This window comes from Epinephelus lanceolatus, chromosome 24, assembly GCF_041903045.1.
Source record: "Epinephelus lanceolatus isolate andai-2023 chromosome 24, ASM4190304v1, whole genome shotgun sequence".
NCBI classification, from domain to species: Eukaryota; Metazoa; Chordata; class Actinopteri; order Perciformes; family Serranidae; genus Epinephelus; species Epinephelus lanceolatus.
In genome coordinates this window covers 14,392,429-14,415,427 of record NC_135757.1, presented here as the reverse complement: position 1 = coordinate 14,415,427, position 22,999 = coordinate 14,392,429, and the positions used below count along the sequence as shown (strand labels likewise).

General features: G+C 41.7%; 1 protein-coding gene across 7 annotated transcripts in view; it reads right to left on the bottom strand.

Moving 5' to 3' along the window:
- The window catches only part of kcnh7a (potassium channel, voltage gated eag related subfamily H, member 7a), a 97,620-nt gene that overhangs the window by 22,219 nt on the left and 52,402 nt on the right, over positions 1–22,999 (bottom strand). For 3 of the 7 annotated variants that reach the window (XR_004501006.2, XR_004501007.2, XM_033615584.2), the window contains 6 exons: positions 21,839–21,862; positions 20,847–21,061; positions 13,248–13,673; positions 4,599–4,830; positions 4,308–4,475; positions 3,679–3,879 (listed from right to left, as the gene is read on the bottom strand). Coding sequence is in view for 5 of the 7 variants with exons in the window: in XM_033615584.2 (XP_033471475.2) it covers positions 3,679–3,879; positions 4,308–4,475; positions 4,599–4,830; positions 13,248–13,673; positions 20,847–21,061; positions 21,839–21,862 (1,266 nt within the window). In the remaining 2 variants the exon portion in view is untranslated. The remainder of the gene's footprint in view (positions 1–3,678; positions 3,880–4,307; positions 4,476–4,598; positions 4,831–13,247; positions 13,674–20,846; positions 21,062–21,838; positions 21,863–22,999) is intronic. The other 4 variants (XM_078165888.1, XM_033615582.2, XM_078165889.1 and 1 more) reach the window with 2 other exon arrangements.

Sequence of the window (22,999 nt, the reverse complement as noted above, 5' to 3'; positions counted from 1 at the left end):
TCATGGCACTAGCAAGTCAGGAAACACAGAGATGTCTCAGGCATTATACTGTCAGGAAAAGTATGGAGCTTTATCCCTATCTTTATTCAAGAGAGTGGTCTATCAGTTTGAGAGCATTATTTATTGATTTCACGCTCAAAAACCCTGCCCTCGCACTCAAATAGCCTCTGCTTGCACTTGGAAATACTCTGTTTCTGCTCAAACTGTGTGCTTGCACTCAGATACCATGTTGCTCACACTCAGATACCATGTTGCTCGCTCTCAGATACCATGTTGCTCGCACAGATTTCCTGCTCGAGCTTCGGCTTTTCTCCTCGCGCTCAAACTGTTTCTGTGCGCTCGCGGAATTTCTGCTCTCAGATTTCTGCCCTGCGCTTGGATTTTTTTATGTAACAACCCTGTCAAAATCCCCCAACCAATAGAATGCCAGATTTACTGTTGACCAATGAAATGACTGAAATGACCTGCCTCCTTGTGGGCGCGCTTGCTTTGGTATTAGAGCATCCCATCCGGGCGGGTACTCTTTAACCAGGTTCATCCACTCCCACCCTCCAGGGCTTTATTAATTGTTCTTTCCTTGCTTTCTTTACCACTTTTGGAATAAAGGAACTGTTAATTTCCACACGTGCACCATATGTATCTATATCTATATCTATATCTCTATATATATATATATATATATATATATATATATGTATGTATGTATGTATAGAATATGTATTATACAACAGTTAGTTCCGACTGAGTAATTTGATTGGCCGAGAGGCATTCCGTGAGTGCTGATATAGAGTATAACATCATTGGGACACTGGACATATCACTCCGCTCACAGGCGTTATAAATATAAATACAACCGTTAATTAACCAACTGTCACACTCGCTACATTGACGCAAACTGACACTATAGTGTTCCAGGTTCCAAGGGATAGTGAGCCAGTGACTGTTGGAAAAATAACTCCCGACAGGGGAAGAGGGTGGGAGTGGATGAACCTGGGTAAAGAGTACCCGCCCGGACGGGACGCTCTAATACCAAAGCAAGCGCGCCCACAAGGAGGCAGGGATCATTTCATTGGTCAACAGTAAATCTGGCATTCTATAGGTTGGGGGATTTTGACAGGGTTGTTACACAAAAAAATCCAAGCGCAGGGCAGAAATCTGAGAGCAGAAATTCCGCGAGCGCACAGAAACAGTTTGGGCGTGAGGAGAAAAGCCGAAGCTCGAGCAGGAAATCTGTGCGAGCAACATGGTATCTGAGTGCAAGCACACAGTTTGAGCAGAAACAGATTAGATCCAAGCGCAAGCAGAGGCTATTTGAACGCGAGGGCAGGGTTTTTGAACGTGAAATCAATAAATAATGCTCTCAAACTGATAGACCACTCTCTTGAATAAAGATAGGGATAAAGCTCCATAGAAAAGCAGCAATGAATCAGTAAAGAAAACAATTTTTTGTGGCTCCGTGGAAAAACAGCAACAGCGACAGCTCAGTAAAAAAACTCCCACATTCGATGACTGAAACGCCACTGGAAACACAGCAATGACTCACTAACAAACAACTGGTTTTGTTGTTTGTTGGTGTCAAACAGTGGTCTGCAGCTTGGCAGATGTCTCGCCTAGGTGACACGCCATCCACCATCCCCTCCCCCTCCCAAATATAACGTATCCATGGTTTGCAGAAATGTACGATGCCAACATTTTCCTCTGGAGACTGGGCTGACTGAAATGATGAAACTATGAACCATAAACTGGTACTTGCAAGACTAATAACAACAGTATTAGATCTTGTCTGTCTATTAAAACAGTCCATAATACTCTGACCCATGTTCTGCTATGTAGTAAAAAAACAACACAAAAACAGAAAAAGTATTACAAATGTTAAAACTTGACCCAACCGTGATGGGTCAAGCATTCCTACCCATCCGAGTTAGCCTTGGAGACTGCTGAATATACACTGAAAAATATTTGGAAAGGTCATTTAACATTACATTTAACATTTTCTATGAATGTAACATTTTTCGTGAGGACGTCCTGATGCATAAAGACTTATAATACACTTACCCTTTAAAGACAAAGAAACAGTGACCACTGACAACACAGCTAATGATCCTGGGACAATGGGAACTGACTGTAATGGACCACATTTTCAGGTTCAAACTTTAACACCATCACAGACACTGGGAGGTGAGGAGAGGGGCTTTGAGGACACATAAGGGACAGTTGAAACGAGAAAACACATTTCTTATCTTTGTCATTTACACATAAAATACAATGTGCTAATGACACGAGCACAGCAAAAGAAATGCAGCCTGAACTGGTTTTCTGGCTCTGACAGGCTTTTTGTTGCTCGGAACAAAAACTGATCAGTAGATTTGGAAAGGAAAGACTGAACAACATTTGGCAAGCGCAGGTGCCACCGCCGAGCGTGCCGCCAAGGCTCCCACAGTGGGAGGGAAACCTGGCAGCGCCCGGCGAGGCTGTGCCCACTCTCACAGGCGTGATTCACTCTGTCTCTGGTACCAGATGAATATCATGGGGTTGTGTTTGAATACACAGATTTCATGCAAAAGGGACCTCGAGGCAGGCCACGTGCAAGTCTACCAGTCATAGACAATTAATGTGGCCTGCGAGAAACTTTCAATGTGTCCTCTGCAGTAACTGGCATGCAAAAGTAGATACTGTAAATCCTTCTATGATGTGGCATCACAGTAACTGTTTACAGTATGTGTTCATGTATGTAACGGATAAGACACTGGGGAAACAACAACATGCATGTTTGGGACACTATTAAACAATTGCACATTAAAACTTTAATGCTATCTGTGATTTTTCTGTACAACAAGCTAAAGGCTAACAACTCACTCCACTACTAGTATCAGACACAGCTAGGTGAAGCTCTACCACTGAGGAACACTCATATCAGCATTAGTTGTGTTAACACATGTACCTCCTGCTCTTACCAGAGTGGTGGGGTCATTCCATTTGACATGAGGCAGACATGGAAAAGACAAACTTATATAAGTACCATGAACAGTATCATGATGAGAGAAGCCAGAGTTGCTGTGCGCAGAAGCAGTAACTGTGGCTTCCACTTCACTTGTGGCTATGACTGCACATTGCACAGTATAATCATGATGAAAACATTATACTATGCCAGTGACATAGCAAGGTCGCTTCACGATGTGGTAAGAGCATTTCTCGACAGGATAGTTGAAACTCACACAAATGATATTGGGGAAAGAGAAGAAACAGTTCACCCCAAAATCAAAAATACAAATTTTTTCTCTTACCTGTAGTGCTATTCATCAGTCTAGATTGTTTTGGTGTGAGTTGCTGAGTGCTGGAGATATTGGCCTTCTCTTCAATAAATTGGAACTCGATGGCACTCAGCCTGTGGTGCTCAAAGCGCCAAAAAAGTATATTTGAAAAACTCAACAGCAATGTCTCTTTCCATGACCCAGTTAATCCAGATCCAGACATCTGTACAGCCGATATCTCCAACACTCGGCAACTCACACCAAAACAATCTAGATTGATAAATAGCACTACAGGTGAGAGGAGAAATATGTGTTTTTGATACTGGGGTGAAGTGTCCCTTTAACTTTATATTTTGCTACGATTGCTGGGAGAAAAACACAAGCTAGAGGCGAGAAGCCTCACACTGTTAAACACACTCCTCTCGTACCATATTCATATCGATGCCGTTGGTGTACGTCCAGGCGTGTTGGAAGTACTCCTCCAGCCTCTGCCTCAGTGGGTTTGGGATCTGGTGGAAGCGAATGAATTCTTTGACCCGTAGCATCTGGAGGTGATACCTGGCTGTACCTGAATACAACCTCTGGATGATGGCGGACACGTTCCCAAAGATGCTGGCGTACATTAGAGCTGGGAGAGAAGCCATACAGGTGAACGTTGAGCCATGGTGGCTGAGGCTGCTCATACACAGTACCTACTTCTCCTATTTACGCAAAACTACTGTTGCTGCTCCTGTGTGTCAGGAAAGACCCACCTGATGTAATGTAAAAGCCTTCATGCTGAATTAAATGACAACTGTGATAAATTAAGGGGTAATAATAGTACATCTAAAATACAGTGGATCTTACACTTAAAATACCCATGTTAAATTTATGAGATCCTTTTGATATTTACTGGCTTTTATCTGAAAAATGTCCTGTAAAATTCTGATCATAGAGTTTTAATCACTACATGAATTACTGTGTGACGCTATCTCCCTAATGCAACCCTGATTACAGAGGGTTCCAGTAATAACAGGATTAAAATGCTATATGTGCTGTGACTCAGCTGTCACTCACATCCAATGAGCATGACGCAGATGGAAAAGATCTTCTCAGAGTTGGTGTTGGGGGAGACATTCCCAAAGCCCACACTGGTCAGACTGCTGAAGGTGAAGTAGAGTGCTGTCACGTATTTATCTTTGATGGAGGGGCCCGAGCTGGGGTCACTGTAGTTATATTTTTTTCCTACAATGAACGACAATAATACAGCACATACAAAAATTGACCAAATCTGGCAGGAAAAGTGGCACTAAGTTTTCCTTCTGTTACCACTTTGTTTTAATGTAGAACAAAAACAAGGACGTTCACCTATCGACACTCCCAGGTTGTCCAGCCAGCCGATCTTATGCTCCAGGTAAGGCTTCTCCACGTTGCCAATGGCGTACCAGATACAGGCCAACCAATGAGCGATGAGGGCAAAGATGCACATAAGCAGCATGAGGACGGCAGCACCATACTCTGAATACCGGTCCAGCTTACGGGCAACTCGTACCAGCCGTAGAAGACGGGCTGTCTTCAGTAAACCGATCAGAGTGGTGGTCTATGGTGAAAAACAAACAGAGATATACAGGGTTTAGTTAGTCATGGGTTAAAGTGTGACGAGTAACCAGGCCTACCCAGTATAGATGGCCAATCACAAAGCATTAGGCTGGGATCCCTGAGCAAATCAAAAATGATGACAACATGTAGAGATGAGCTGGTATGATTTGTTGTATTAAACTTTTGCCAAATCCTGCCAGACATACGGCAAACATATCTTTGTTCTCAAGAAAAGTACAATTGATTGTTGTTCTTCTGGCTAAAATACACCATTCAGTTTGTTCAATGTTGACGTGATAGTGGCTTCAACACAAAGTTCCACATCAGCCGCAGCCACCTTGCCTCTATGGCACGCCACTTAACAGCCTTTGTCTCAAACCTGCCCCATATTAGACAGAGCCATTGAGATTGGCCCGGGACGTCTCAGGCTGCTGGAAATCTGTCCAAAGTGGAGGAGGCTCAGCACATCTGCCAGAGCAAACAAAACATAAACTTGGAGATTCTTCTTGACCTTGTGGACATTATCTGCTCCCTGCTTATGCCCATACTATTTGTATTGTGGGCTATTGTCAGGACAGTGTCCAGAATTGGTCCATACAGTAGCTCTTCTGTACATTATATCATTGTTTTATTCTATAATGTCAGAAAGGAAGTGGTTATGTTGTTCTCTCCCCTGGATAAAACTGTAAACTGTGAAGCACCTACTCAAATGATGCTAGAACCTCTTTGCCTTTTAACTAACAGCTCAAATTTATTTAAAAAAAAAAAAAAAAAAGTACTCAATCAGCAGTTATATCTGGGATTGGGTACAGTTCACATTTGGACTGATACTCTGGTATCAGTACCTAGAATTCTGTACTGGTATCCAATGCTTCCTTTTTTCGATTCTTTACTCTGTCTGTAATAACAAAAATGTAATTTCAGTTGCAAAAACTATTTCTGAATGTCGAGCTGCTGGGAAAAACTAAAGGGAGCAACTGTGGGATTACAAACCACCTAGGTCGCAAAATGTAGATAAATATATTTACTCAGTGCCTTTTTTTGGGCATCAACACTGTGTTTATGTGCGTACTGCCAAAAAAAGGTAAACGTATAATAAATTAATGCTACAGGTCATGGTTACGAGATACAGAGATACAGCTGAGACACCAGCCTGAACAGAGCGAGTGCAGACAACTGCATAGGTTAGAATGAGAGCGTATCTGTAGTGAAAAATGTATGAGTGAAAAATGCTGACGTGTGTGGTAGACATGGGGAAGGTTTCCACCTGGCACCACTGAACCACGTTCCTGCTGAGACCTGTTTTTTTTCCTGTCCCAAATTGTCTTGAGTGGCTCCCCTGACCACGCTGGAAAGTGGTGCACCATCTCATCCACTTGTGCTTTCAGGAACTGAAATTTGGCACCAATTGATTTAACATGAATCGGTACTCAGTAGTGCCAACATAATTCGGCCAGTACTCTTAAAAGTACCAAGTTTGGGACCCAACCCTGGATATATTCAGTCAACGATTGAAAATGTGACCTTTTACTGTCCCAATAAGGTACAATGTAAATTTCCAAATATGACCAGTATGTCAAGTATGTCAGTAGACACTGATAACAGCGTTCCCTGCAATCAAAGTGAACAAGTTGTTTGTCTTCTTTCAGGGTCAAGGGTCAGGGTCAGGGTCACGAGGACGATCGGCTCAGTAGAGATTCAAAAACATATGTAGCTTAGGAATGCTTAATCTTATTCACACACACTACACATGCGAGACACACAGGCTAGACAGTGGATCACTCCTGGATCATTCCTGATTCCTGCTGCAGACAAATCTTTCAAGGTCTCAGCGTCCCCGAGTGTCAACACAACTTCACTGATGGAGACAGGGCTGCCTATGGCTCTGCAAATCATACAGTCAGTATGCAAGTGGCTTTGGTGGAACAGACTGGTATGCAAATACACGTATGTGAGAGGGGGGAGTTTGGTGATTCATTCATTTGGCTGATGATAAAGCACTTTTGAATAACTGCATATGACAATGGCAAAATTAGCTCTAAAAAACATAAATATCAGCTGCTTGGAACCTTTGACAAAGCCTCAAAGCCAGTCAGGGGGAAGAAAACAGCATCTAAGCAGCCCCACAGAATACACACACACACACACACACACACACACACACATACATTACAATGTACACACACGGCCTTCTGTTCTGTTTAATTTAAAGCACTTTAATCCTCCCGTCTCAATTTTCTAGCCTGACTAAATTAAGACAGTCTATGGGAGGGGAGTTGTGGAGAGCGGGGCAACATACAGCCATAACAAGAGTCCGGATCTATTAGTGTCATGCAATCTGTAAACACAAGAAGTAAGAATGCTAATAGGTACTACCACTCCCTATCACGCCTGACAATTATCCTAATATCCTTGGGGAAATCATTACCCACAGCCTTCTGCAGAAGTTGTGCTACTTCTCATCTACGTGTCCTCATTTCGGCCTCATGAACAGGTGAGTCAATATAACGCGTCTTATTCAAAGTATTAGAAGCAGGAAAGGGGCTGGTGGAGTTTTTCTGTAAAGAAGATGATTCATGAGGTGGAGTGCGTCTCCGTCATGGTGAGGAAGAGCACAGTAGCTGCTTCTGATGGGTCCATTAATGAGCCTCCGTCCTCCCAATCTCACCCCTAAATCACCGCCATCATTCACTGCTGTGCATCCGGCCAGCGCGCCCTTTCACTGACAACTGAGCGAACAGTGAATGAATCATATGTAGGAACAGATGAGCCCTAAATTATCCATCGTTTGTGAGCATGCAGTGCCTTAGGTGTAGTGCTGCTGACTCTATCTGAGTGACCTGCACAGATGACACAGCGCACGCTGTATGATGTGGCCCACACAGTGTAATGTTGATTAAAATCTGGGCTTACAGTAAGTCGGAGGCGTTTGGGGCTGAGGAGCCAGGCTAAAGCTCCCATTAGCAACCAGCTGTATAAAACATATCCGCTGAATATCCCTCTGGCCATCTGCCACTGTGGCTTTCCAGGCTCGCCTGGCCACTTTAAAACACCAAGAGTCAACTGAAGTTAGGCTGTAACCTTCTGACTCTGTGTATGTGGGCACAACAAGCTGTCAAATATTACAGGTGTTCTCTTATAAAACTGTGTATAAAGTTGACATTGGATTGACACTAATAAAGCTTAGTCTCTGGGCACATTTGGAACTCCTGCCACCAGTTTTTTGACTCATGGGAACATTTCTCAGTGTTATATTTGATTTTACTTTGTACTAATGATATAGGATTTTCCTAAAAAGCAATGTAGAGTTTAATACAGAACTAATCCTTCTTAATCATCACTTATGTATGTAGGGGTGTATCGATCTGCAGAGACTCAGTTGTAGGACTGTAAGCAGCACACATCTAAGAGGATGCAAAAAAACAACAACTTGCAGACACAGCACTGAAAAATGCAAATATAGCCAGGCGAAACTCCAAACGGAGGGAATCTGGGGCTAGCTTATACTTTCACTTTGGCTGGCAATACTGTTTACAAACAGTAATAAAAAAATCCTGCATAGTAAACCTCATCAACAACAATGTGGGCAGCAGAAGCTGTAAACACAATATTGACATATTACTATTTTTTGAGCTGATATAGCAAACAGTTGCCCACTTACACACCCAAGAGATACCGCGATGTTAGCATTTATTTGGGGTCATGTTTGCGCACATCTGATGAATATAAGTGCAATATCCACTTAACTTTCAGCTGTTTTGGTCTCCACCACCTACTGAGAAGAATATCTGGCTCTTTAAAGGGAGTCTATAGGTATCAGACACTTAAATTGAATGATTTTTAAGATATTTTTAAGATCATTTTAAACTGATTTTTGGACTAATCAAATATCTCTCATTCAAGCAGTGCAGGTAAATATAAATTATAATATATTTAGTCTTGTGCAGAGGCGGGTTTTATAGGCTATAGGAATATATTTATATACTACATTTTTTGTGCAAATATAAAGCAAAAAGACAGTATTAGGTGCAATGGTAGGTTTAAAGATTTCTAACATCAGAAATTAGGGATGTCCCGATCCGATATTCGGATCTGTATCGGCAAATCTGTATATTAGCAAAAAACGTGCATCGGATCGGACTGCATGGAAAAAGAAGAACTCCGATCCAGTTTTTCACGGAATCCGATCCAGGTTTTCCGGCCAGCCCAGCGCTCCGCGATTCAAGCAGTCCATTCCAGTGATCCGCTCCAGCTCTTACTATCAATCCACCAGGCCAGCATGCAGACGGCAGACACACGGAGGGTAGGAAGAGTAACGGTCAACTTAGTTAACTGACTATTTGTTTTCTGCTCTGGTTTTTTGAGAGTGATATTTTTATTTGGTTTACACTCTTACTGTTTAAGTAAAGAGCACTGATGGCATTGTTTTGGGCACAATTAGTGAAACTGGAGCCATGGGTGGACTATTGCTTGTTTAAACAGTTGTACAATATTGTGTGTGGTTTTTTGTCCCCTCTGTTGGTCCCAGGAAACAGCGGCACCAAGCTGGCACTGACACTACTAAAATAACTGAAAAGGAAAGGCTGCATTGTTTGTTAAATGTCAACAATGTCTTGTGGTGTTAATCTATTTTTTTATTGATTAGGGGGCCAAAGCACAAGTGTGTGGAGTCTTGCTGCTATTTTAATTTCAATATTAGACATTTTAAAGATTTCTTGTGTTGATTTATTTTCTATTTATTAAGGGGCCAAAGCAGCCAAAGGAAACCAGCTATATTTTTTATTTAATGTTAATGTTCAAGTTTAAAGTTTGTTTATTTAACGCTGTTAACAATAAACAAGTCAGTTAATCATACCAACTGTTGTGGATCATTCTAACTAACCCGATTAAGTAGTTCTTCTTGTTAGAGTAATATCGCTTGATCAAACCTTTTCTAACATGACTGACAACAAAATAAGTGAATATGTATAATACGTGCTTGGATCAGATCGGTATCGGTATCGGCCAAAACTCAAGGCTGTATTATCGGTATCGGATCGGAAGTGGAAAAAGCTGGATTGGGACATCCCTATCAGAAATGTCAACTTTAACACACAATACAATACACATTTTGACAAAAAGCAATTGAAAGATGGATACATGAAATTAGATAATATTTGTGATTATTATTAAGACTATTTGTTGAGTTTTAAGGCCCTACATATTTATAGAATTGAATTAAAGACACTGCAAGTCGTTTTAAGGACCTGCAGTCACCCTTCCTTAAGCTGTGAAATGCTCCACTATGTTCACCAGCTGGTTGCTAACTTTGTCTGTCTGCTGTTTGGTGCTGGGTAAATAGGGTACATTAAATTTTTGGAGCTTTCTCCCTGAAACAGCGACCTGCTGCAGCAGAACACAACACTGATGAGAACAGCAAGACTGAACCACAGCCAAGAAACCAAAACAATATGCTGGGAGATGCTGTAGGGGAACAGCAGAGCTGCTGATGATTCTCACCTTTCACACACACACGTGGTCATGTAATCCATTGTTAATATGAAAATATTGATTACTGCAGCTTTAACAATGTTCCTTACAGCCCGTATGATGTCAAAATGTCAAAAATGGTCATATTCCCTCTGTGCACTGGAGCTGTACAGGTCACAGAACAAGTCAGCAATATTGCTTTGCTTATTCATCTACTCTAATAATAAAACAAACAATAATACTGTCTGAGTAAAAAGATTTTTTAACATAAGTCTGTGTCTATTCTGACTGTTTGCACAATTCCAGCAGGGCAAAAGTGAGATTGAGGGGGCTGCTTGTTACAATGAACCTGCCTCCTCTTTCTTCTTTGTTTAGCTCAGCCGCTGCTGCAGGTTTTGCAGCATGATAGAGTTGGAGTGAATTTCTGTCCAGTCTGTTTCAACCAAAGGCGAAAAATAATGCACATGTTACAATGTGACAAAACAAAGACAGAGTCTAAATGCGAGGGGAGGGTGGGGTTGAATTCAATAAAAGCTATTTCAATTTGCATTAAAATATATATGAAAAATCTGCTATAAAAAGGGGACGTGGTTCACTTTGAGCTGAAAAGCTGAATTTAATATTTGTGAGCATAAATAGCTCTCGTCCCAGGATAAGCTCCAATCAATAATAATTATTGACATGAGCAATTTTCTGGAACTGCTTCATTGACAACAAATAAAGCGTGACTGTGGACTAATGTCTGTTAATTTATTACTGAGAACTGAAAGAGATTTCAAAGTAAAATCACACATGCCCTGAGACATTCTGGATAAAGAGTGTCTTTGCTTAGTTTAGTCGTTAATGTGCATCAACTCTACCCTGAAAATAATATTTGCATTCTGGTTTAGAGCACATTTTCACTCTGAGCCGACGTAATTTGCCATTACCTCAAATTTGGAAACTATAAACATGTGAACACGGACATAATAGGCAAACAATCTCATCTTATCACAACAGGACATTGATACGAAAATGATGGAGGAGCTCAAATGACTCCTGCAGGTAAATTCAGCACCGCACCATTTCTTTTCATTTGCCTTCCTGCAGAGCAGAAATCCAGCACTGACAAGAAGCTCTCATGGGAGATTTCAACCTGCCATGTTTCTAATGAAATCAGCAAAAAAAAAAAGAAAAAAAAAAGAATCATACCGTATTGTCGGTTTCCAGGCAACAAAGGTGCACGAGATTATGTCTAAAAATATAAAAATAGTATCTGTCTCTGCACAAAGAGCTAAAATAACACACCTTAAAGGCAGGAACTAAAAGTGTACATGGATGTGATATTTTCAGTTTGTTCTGGTGATTGGAGGAGCTAAAAATACAACATTTTGTCGCCACTCATCCCGTCACTGTGTGCTTTTGACACGAGCTGTAACGGGAACACACATTCTGTCACTGCACCAGTCATCTAGCTCTATGACGAGGACATACATCGTGCTGTGGCGTCGCTCGGCTGTCTGCTCTTTTTTCTTCACCTGCCACTCACTGATGGCCTCAAACCATGGACCCCCTCACAGGAACACACACCTAATGGTAAAAAATGACTCTGCAAACCAATGAACTGACAATGAGGCCTTGCCCTCAACACACACATCAATCTGGGATGTTTTGAGTGTGTGTTTTGGGGGAGGGGGTGTCACATCACACATCTTAGCATCTGGCACTGTAACACAATTCAGTAGCCTGTGTTCTCCTCTGCATGCTTTAGCTCCTCCATAATTTGAAAACTGAAACTAGGTGTCAGACTGACATCGAATTGCATTTCACTTAACTTGTTAATATTCAAAAGTACAGTAGGATCTAAATATAAAGGTAAGCACTGCAGTGTAGGCTCATAATGACTGTTACTGCACTCTCTAAACTGCTCTCTCTGAGCATTAGATAACTTGCAGAGCCATCTCCCTCAGACACACATCACGAGCAAAATAGTTTCTCACAGGCAGAATGGTTAGGGAGGCTGAGACCTTTTTAACTGATTTGGATTGCCCGGGGCCGTCCAGTCTGGCGCTGATGAAAAGAGAGCAGAGGGAAGCAGATGTGACAGCCCAGCATCAGATTGCTTTAGTCGTATAAACAGCTCAAAAACATGACTGCTGGAGCTCTGGCTTCACATCATGACACAGGAGTAACCAAGGAGGGACTCGGCTTTGCAAGGTGAAAAAGTTTGTGGTCTCAAATAGTAGTAGTAGTTATAGTCGTAGTTCTTAAAATGCCATTTTGAGGGACTTCTTTTAGCTCCTATTTCAGAGTAGGCTCAAGAAGAATCATGAGTGGCTTAAGTATATGGTGACAGGTCGAATACATGAAGCGATGCAGCACTGGCAACCACCACTCTTACAAACCAGTTTAGGCTCATTAATACTCCCTTGACATACAAAAATAGATACATCCGTTTCAAACTTTATAAACGCCCCTGCCCTCATACTTTCATGCGTCCTTTATGATGGCATAGATACAGCCAACACATTGCAGAGTGAAAAGTTCTCTTTCTCTAACGCTAAGAATATATAAGCCCTTAGCCGTGTAAACATGAGACACATAAAACACAAACAGCTCACCTGACAGGATGTGTCATAAGTATGCACTGACAATGTTTGTTTCATTACTCTCACTGCCAGAGGGGGCGAACAAAGGTGCTTTTAGCAGGCAACTATCGCCGTCTCAGAAGCATTATAAATCCTACTTTCATTTAACTTGTGGCACTTCAGTGGTATCGAACTGCAGATGGTTACTGTATGGATTGTTGTGATGAATAAAATTGCGTACTGTACTGCAGAGAAAACACATTGACCACAAAATATTCAGCATGTCCAATAACAATAAGCTTCCTCTGAGTCTACACGACTATCACTCACGACCCAGGCTGCCCGTACAGCATGACTAAGTAACTGATTTACCCCCTCTCACCTCATCTGATCCTGAGCCAAAGATGAGCAGGTCGAACGGGATGGCAGCTACCATGTCTATGAGGAACCAGCCTTTAAAGTAGTGGATGGCAATCTTGGCCGGGTGGCTGACCACTTCCTCGTTGGTGTTGACATACGTGGTCCTAAAGTTTATAAGGATGTCCACGATGAACATAATGTCCACTATCAGATCCACCACGTTGAGGGGTGAGCAGGAGTAGCCGCACTCCCGCCTCCTCTGCTCCTCGATGTCATTGAGGAGGAAGGCAGCAGAGTAGGGTGTGAAAATGGCGGTGTAGATGACCAGCAGCAGGATGAGCCAGTCCCACACTGCTTTGAAGGGACTGTAGTGAAGGATGGTCCACTTGTCCATGCGTGGTGTTTGGAGCTTATACTCAGGCAGCACGTCTGCACCCAGAGAAAGAACCTGAGGAGGGGGACAGAGAATTTATCACCTTACTCCACTGAAGTTTTATCAAAGTGAAGGATTCATTTTTCTGGTGAGAAAAAAAAGCCTGATACAATGGTGCTGCAGATTTTTCTCTTCAGAGCCGAGTGTCTTGCTTTAAAGGAGCAATTCACCCATTTGTACATGAAGATCAGTGTTTACTTATCACGAGGACCTCAAGGGTGTAGGTTTCATTTCAATTGGGTGGAGGGAACATATGAGGTTGGGGTTTAGGGGTCCTCCACCAGAAAATATTTGGTTGTCAAACACTTTCTTTACGATCTTTTATGCACCAATTTCTGCCTTTTCTGCATTGATTTAAGGTTTAAATTTCATCAAAGGCCCTCCGCTATTTGATGTTGTGTTGAGGGGGGTGTGTCCCCTGTGCTTTTAAGTCATCCCTCTTCTTCTTTCAGCAGAAACTCAAGGTTTTGGCTTCTGAAGAGGGGTATGACTAAAATGTCTGAGAACCACTGTTTTTACTGCACAATGATGGTCTTGTAAATAAAATAAATATCCTCAAATTTCCCCCTGTACAGTATTTCTGCATACATTTCCCATGTAGACGAGGTTAGAATGATGAGTACCAGAAGAATCTTAAACATGCCTTATGGTTCAAGAAAATATGCTAAATTCAGTAACATGTAAATACAGTTTAACATAAGCCAACAAGCATTAGCATTTCCGTGCTACTACATTGATGTGCGTGCCGGGATGTGAAATTGCATTATGACATACGACTGAAGATTAGGTCAAGGAAAGGTCATGTTTATTGATATGTGAGTAATCTGGCTGTGGGAGTTGAACTTCAGTGCCACGACTGTACATACTGTACAATCCTAATCCACTTCAACATCAGCTCCCGCCGACAAGGAAACCTCGCATGAGCTGATTACTTGAGGCACAAACTCCCCGCCCTCCCAAATAAATCATGCATGTGCTAAGTGAAGGATGAACAAAAAGGCTACTAGTCTTCAATTAAGCATATTTTTATTTCACATATTCCATACAGGAGCAGGCTGCCATGGTTTAATAACCTTCAGAAAATCCTATGATTACAGCTGCCGTTGTGGGGATAACATTTAACGTGTTTACTTGTGTGACAAAAATATCTGGGAAGTTGTTCCTGACTTGGCATTTGAACAGAGAACTCTCTTTGAGGAGAGAAAAAAATCAGCATGAAGAAAACAACTCTACAAAACAAGTGCATGCATAAAGCCCTAAAAGTGTTTTGCATGGAGGACGGAGCTATAATCCATTCCAGCGAGCCAGGATGTCACTATCATTATCTCTGTTATTGCAGTTACCATATATACCTGAATAGCTTTTAACATCAATATTACAGCACCGTCATGGACCATTTCGGATAAGAGTCTCAATGACTTGGAAGTAATTATAGGCGCGGGCAGAGGATACATCTATTCATCTAAGTGTCTGACACTTCAATGGCCAGGAATTTTCAGGGCATGGCTCGTTCACTGCTGATTATTGTAGCTCTAAGGAGGAATGAGAAGAGAGGGAGGCAGATAGAGTACAGGAGCGAGAAGGGCAGAGAGACAATTACTGTGTACCGGTAAGAGAGAGAGAATGAAACTGAAAAGATTCTGTACCCATCACATGTCGCTTTATCTTTGCCCTGGTCGCCTTCATAACCCCTGTGATTGAGAGGAGAGGACTGAGGGACAGAAAGATGATGTATAGCACGAAAACGCCCAAGTGTTAATAACTGAATTGGTTATTAGAAACTCCTGCCCTCTGTGCAGTGGGGAGGGTCAAACGCTTTTACCCTCTGATATGGGATAACCTTTACAATCGATCAGAAACCAAAGGACAAACAAAAGGCAACGTGTTCTATTATTCATCAGGCTGCTGCTTCATTAAAAGCAGGTGTTCCCACTGCTTGTTTCATTACGGTCACGACACAATGTGTAATTGCTGTTGACTTTCAAAAAAATGTGCTTAGATTTCTGTATCCTTAAATTGATTTCTGTTAGACATGGCAGAGAAAGAGGTACGAAGAAACAGAACAGCTTGCACATATATGTTTAATGGACTGAAAAAACACACCTTGTATCAACCAACATGTCTCATGCAGGCAGCGATCCAGCAACAGATCCTCATATTTTTGTTCATATCCATGATTTGTTCTTACGTCACCTATGACTTCTGGGATTTGCCACTGTTTTCTTATTTTTGCCCCTCACTTATATTATCACATGTTTTAGAGTAATTATAATGATTAGAACGTTGAATTTGCGGGCTAAAGAAATACTTCCATAGGTCTATTGATCCCAATCGACCCTTTGCTTAGTCCCATCCTCGGAAGCAGACTGGCCAATCATAACGTAGCATCAGGCTGGCTCAGACCAGGGTCCGACAACAACGCAGCTGTGTTCCATTAACTCTAATGCAATCGTTTCAGACTTCCTTCATTTTCAGGGCTGGTTTTGTGGATTTGGAGCTAAATGTTGTGCCTGGGGCACGTCATGTATTAATGATACTCATTACCTAGAGAGGTTGGAAAAAGATATACGTTTCTTCCCTATTCCAAAACTAAAATCAAACCCTGAAAAATGTAGGGTTAGCTAGCTAGCTACTGAAGATATAGCCTACTGAATGTATACACATGCTGCTTTTTATTTTTAATGGTTATAACAGTGGAAAAAAGACTGACCCTGCTGTACAGGAACCAGTGAAGGGAAGCAGGGAAACTTTGCTGATATTCAACCAGCTGTGTGTCATTGCAGTGTGCGCAGATGAACGGTGTTTGACTTCCCCTGGAGATCCCTGCCTGTCTGGCAGCAGAGGTCGAAGCCAAACACCATTCATCTGCACACACTGCAATGCCACACTGCTGGTTCAATATCAGCAAAGTTTCCCTTTATATTCATTGTTGTGATGTGGTGGTTCACTTTTACACTGTGATCTGTAGCCTATAGTTTGGCTTTAGCTTCTAACTATCTTTGTCTTTTTAACCTGTTGTTGCTGCTGAGTCAGTTTGACATCCTGGATATATCCTTCAAACACAGACTGTAGACCCCTCTGTCTGCTTCTCTCTGGAATCACTGTTTCATTTTTCCAAAAATACAATAATATTTCATCAGAGTGCAGTTAGTTACAGTGTGGGCTCCATGCTTACTCCGACAGCTGTTGGACCATCACAAAGGCTTAACAGAAGGTCAATGCTGACTGAGTACATTTACACAAACACTGTACACGGACAAATTTGAAGTACTTTTACTTCAGTATTTTAATCTTATGCCACCTTCTACTTCTCAACGTCACTTAAAAGGGAATTAGTGTACTTTTTACTCCCCAAAAATTATTTAATAACTTCAGTTACTTCACAAATTATGATCTTTATACACAAACCATATGAAAATATACAAGTGTAGCTGAAAGTAGTTGACTGATAAAAAAAAATTAATTGGTGACTCTTTTGATAATTTCATGCAAAAAGATTTCATGGTCTTAGCTCCTAACTTATGAGGAATTGCTGCATTTCCTTTTAATTATTTCTGATGTATTAAATTGACGAACATTTTTCTGCACTGCGGTCTTTCACTTTTAATACTTAAGTACAAGGGTTGATCAGTACAGTCAGATTAAACGAGCATCCAATATGGATAATGTACTTAATACAGGAACGAGTATCATCCAGGCAAAATGAGTCAACATTTGCACTTGTGATGAGGGAAAATCTTCATTTGGGAAGCTGTGTTTTAATCTCTTAATCTTATGATGAAAATGATCTGAAGCTCAAACCTGAGATTGTTCTGCTAATTTTTTTTCAATGATAAATATACCAACTTCTTACCATTCATACACCAACGGCTTACTTATGCTAGTAGTTTACTTATGATCAAGTGGGATTCATCATTCTGTGCACTGAGTTAAGAGCATATTTGGATAGTTAAGAATGTTTGGTGCATCTGACTTTGACCTCTCTTATTTTTTCTCTTAACAGTTAATTAGGAGAAAACACAAAATGTAAGAGGATGTTGCTGCATGTGGCCCAAAGTGTTGAAGTCCTCGCACAAACACTGCTCTGCTGTCAAGCAGTTTATGATCATTAGTGATGATACAAACAAGATGGTAACTCTGCACTGCACCAGCAGCGCCTGCCACCATGGATACATTACCCCTCGGCCTGGTGGGAAGCCTGGGAGGAGTTGGTTGGTTGGCAGAATGACAGTTCTGGATTAACGTGTTGTAGCCAATCTGTTTCTAAATAAAAGATCCCATCTCAATTATTTAACCTACCTACTGTATGCTATGTGCACTTGGCGCAAATGAACTCTCTTGTGGGATAATGGAGGGCTCGTTGTGTGTTTGGCTTGGCTTCAAACAATATGCAAATGAGCTTTAGCTTTCTCCCCTTCTCCTGTTCTTCTACACTGTCAGGGCTGGGCTATTATTTATAAGAGTGGAGTGTTGTTTCATGTTTCATTTGTCACGTGGCTTCTTTCATGAAAAATGATGCATGTACCACTGGTGTAATTCCACATCCAGCTTCAGATAACCCCAGGATGTTTAAAATGAGACATTAATGGAAAGTCGTGGGCATCTAAGACTCATGTGTGCACGAGCTGCATGCACTGAGACGTTCAAAATGTAAGAATCAGCATGTGAGCTGAAACTCTGCTTTCTTTCCGAGCTGACCAGCTAACCCTCCATCTGCCTGTTGTAGCTGTGAGGCACCGAGGCAAGGAGAGAGCGTGTCTGTTCTGACGCCCGGATCGGTGCTTCAAATGAACTCAGAGGAGTCCGGAGTCAGTTTCAAGACATCTGCTGTTGCTTTGTGTTCCTAACAGTCAGGTGTCGAGAGAGCTGTTTGCAGATCTAAACTGTGGAAGATTGGGATATGCCGCCGTCCCCCCATGGCTTTTTACTTTATTTGTTACAATGATTATTTTAATGCTCAACAGCATGCAGTAAGTGAAACATAGAATGACACACCATATGCTCAGTCAGAGAGTGAGCAGGAGGGGAGGGTATAGCTACCAGTGTATCCACTGAAACATGTATCTGACAGCTCATTTCAGAGCAGTACTTGCAAACACAAGGAGGCAGGAGATGACACAGGGGCACAGCAGCGCTAGTAATGTGCTATACACACACACACACACACACACACACACACACACATACACGCTGATTTTTATGTACACACACCTCCCTCCACTAAAGCAGAAGTTACACCGCAGCTGTTTTTCAGGTCCTCATGTGCCACGTGGTACAAAATTCCATTAAAACCAAATTAACAAGCCCGCCCTCTCTGCTGCGTAATAATAGCGCTGACTTTAACGCTGGATGGAGAGGTCAGTGTGGTGCACTGCGGTCTGCTCTGCCTTTGGCTCCAGTCTTAGCTGAAGTTGCCTTTAGTGTGAACAGGGGTCAACTTCTGCGCCCTTTACCTGTTACACCATTAATGGTAGAATGCAAAACTGAGACCTAATCAGTGGTTTGGGGCGGCCTCGCTCTACTCCTGGGAATACATTAACTTACAGTCCTCGTCTAACCCATGCTGCCTCACAGCTCTGGCAGGGAAGGTGAGAATGACCTCTAACCCTGTGTGTAACTCTAGAAATATGGCCCAAGCTCTGGACACTGTCTGGCAGCGGTAAGAGTATCCCTGATTATCTGCCGCAAGTGATAGACACCTCTGCCGTTTTACATATCAAACCCCTTGAGTTTCAATTACTCATCCTGAGGCAGGCGGGGGGAGGAAGGGGGAGGAAGGGTGGGGTGTGGATACAATCTGCTGACTTCATCGGCTGCTCAATCTATGCAAGTGTGATTTGTGATGATAGTTAATGATTTTATGAAGGACATTACTATTGAATTCCAATGTCTCTCTACTGCAGTCTGCACAACATCAGAGACAGTCAACAAAAGATTGTGGGTATGAATTACTGATAAATGCTAACTATACATGCCTACTACTGTACTTCATTGTTTTCCAAACAAGAATTTACAAACAGAGATTTCTTTTAAAAGAGAGAGAGATTCCACACACATTAAATTTAAAAAGGGAAAACTAAATTTGTAGTGTTTTATGGGAATTTTCACAGAGATTGAACACAATATGCTTGACTAAACTAGATTGGAATATGAGGCGACAGTAATTATTGCTGATATATTGTTATTAGATGTCCGGTTAGGACTTTTTTTTAATGGAACAAGATCACAGATTTATAACAACATTTGTAATGACATTGTTATTTTAGCTGTCCTTGTTTTTTATGTAGGAGTTACTTTTCTATTTTGTTTTAAGTGCAGCAATGTGTGTTTATTTTAATTTATGCAGAATGCACATATTAAATTAGATACAGCCTCATTTACATATTTAAACATACAATTTCGGAAAACTTGTAATACAAACAAAAATGTGCTCATTTAGGTAATCAACCGGGGAAGTTTCAATAAGATGTCTATTCAAGGCTGCAGCCATGGAGTCAACATTGGGGAGGACCAATTTCACAACACATATCTTTTAAGATGTGTTTTTTCTCCTTCTCTCAGTCGGAAATCTCTCCTGTTTATACATCATTCATAGCCTGATTTATTAAACATTTTACTCCTAAAAACATGGCAAAAATGTTTTTTAAATGGCTGTTCACGCTGTTTTCTGAATTATGGAGTGATAACAAGATATATTCAAATTCCCTCTGTAGAAACCTTTGACTCGAACATGTCAACAAAATGAAACAACAATTTTGAGCCTGGCTTTATCCAGTGTTCAGATTTCTGCTCTGACACGTTTAGTGTCTTCCCTTCAGGTTCCAAAGTACTGTACAGGTTTGAGATACTGTGGGACTGAAATTAGCACTTGAAGGGGATAAAAGCAGAACAAAATGTTCAAAATGTTGGACCTGATTAGCTCTGATCACGTGGGTTGTCACACCCTGTAATCAGAGCTGATACCGAGTGCACTCAGATCCTTTCAGATCCACTCAGGTATTAAATGTATTGACATTAGAACTTCAGGCTTGTGGCAGTAAAACTAGACACTACCCGACCACATCAGTGTAATCTGGATCCAGGCTGGTACAAGCTCTTGCTAGCAGAATGTTTCACATGAATCCAGAGATTCAAGGCCCACACATGAAGGAAAAACATCCTCAGAGTGTCGCTTGGTTAGCATCTTACCTGCGTGACCTTGTCGGTGACATTGTGCGTCCGGTCTTTGACCTTTGGGGCGATGATGGTTTTCTCAGAGGATGGAGGGGAGGGGCACTTCTTCTCATTGTTGGCCTCAGAGAAGTTGAGCGTGATGAGGGGAATCTTGTTGATGGTGCTGTACTTGTTGAGGTTGGAGTCAGACGTGGAGCCGAGCAGGCTGGATTTGATCTGACTGAGTGGGCCTGGTGGAAAAGCGACAGGGGGAGGACGTCGTCATTAAAAGTTGCCACATCTTGTAACGTCGTTGGGCTATTGTTGATCTAGACGTTCTGAATTGTGGACATCAGTCTAGTGATCATTTGTGATTGTTGTGACATGGGTAGTGAGCATGGGGTGGCCGTTACTTTTGGAGTGAGTTCAAACACAACACAACACGGAGAATACAACAGATACTGAAATATAAACTCTACACCCTCTGACTGACTCGTCTAGGGTGAACAGGCCTTTCAGAGTTTCTCATGAAAAGATAATGAAGAACACTGTTGGCGAAAGAAAAGAATGATTTAATGCACAATCAAGGAATGCAACTCCACACAGTTAGTCCAACCATCTATCGGTCTGATGAGGTGTGTGGAATTAACAAAATGCTCCCACGTCAATGGTCTCTACACGTTCACGGCGTATTAAAAACTGACTTTGAGACATCAACTCCCTGCCTTCTTGTGAAAGCATTCAACAATATGTGACAGCACTACACACAGTGACATGAGGCCCGATGAAAGTGATAAAAAGTGAAAACTGATTCAGCCCTGTGAGCCAGCAGGGGAAGGTTACACTGTCCCCCCCCCCCCCCCCCCCCCCCCTTTTCACAAAGTATAGTACAGTGATTAAGTGTCAAGGACAGAGAAACAGACAGCTGAGGATGAGAGATTGCATGCACAGCTTCAATGCATGCCACAGTAAGGATACGTCATTGCAGTCATGAAAAATAACTTCAAAAGGAAAAGCCAAAGCCATACCCCCAGCCATCCAGGAGCGAGACACTAGCAAACCAGGAGAGAGAAGAAATAGGGGGTAAAGGGGAGAGTGGGAATGTGGAGGGGTGGTTGGATTGCAGGGTCAGTAGTCATGGATACAAGTTCATCAATCATATTATAGCATTCATTAAGGAAACTAAAAAGGAAGGAAGGATCGTTATGTCAGTGACAGCTTTTGAATTTCACACTGGTGCCAGACTTTGGTGCCACTTCTACTGAAGTCAGTTCTTCAACAAAATAAAACACACACATTCCGTGATGTTTACTGATGCTTTCTATCTAAATGTGCGTGTTCGTTTTCATTGTTCCTGGTCTCCAAACAGATCATCGCTCTGTCCAGCAGCTGCATATAACGCAACATAAAGCCCCTGTACTGGGCAGGGCTGACATATATTATCAATTATAAAAAATATTTATTGTGTTGGATTTAGGGGGATATGTTGGCAGAAATGGAATATCATACAATAAGTATGTTTTCTTTAGTGTACGATAACCTGAAAATAAAAGTGATCGCGTTTTTGGTACCTTAGAATGAGCTGCTTGTATCGTGGGAGCGTGTCCTCATCGTCGGAGTCCGCCAAGTTCCACTGCCATGTTTTTACAGTAGCCCAGAATGGACAAATCAGATACTGGATCTAGAGAGGGCCATTCGTTTTGTTGCTTTGGCCACCGTAGTTAGCAACCTCTCAGTGTTTTTACTGGTTTAACTCACTAAGTCTGTTTGTTGAGGCAAGGAGGAGACCTCTGTGGATAATCTGGCTCCTGGTTAAAATCTTGTGAATGTTTGATAGGGTTGGGTATCGTTTGGGGTTTTTCTGATACCGGTGCTGAACCGATACTTTTAAAATCGATACCTCAAAATATGGTGGTTGAAAAGTGGCACAAATGGGCCACCTTTCAGAAGTGTGTGAGTATTTTGTATAACAGTTTAAAATTATAATAAAAACAATGTTTTCATTTATTTATTGCTGAGGCAAATTAGAAATACCTAGAAATAAATAGGTATATGAACTCTATTAACAGTTTTAAAATATAATAAAAAACACTTAACAAATTAACATTACAATAATATTAACTCTATGAAAGTCCGGTCTCTGTAGGCAGCCCAGGCTCTGCAAATGGCAAAAAAACCAAAACATTTGG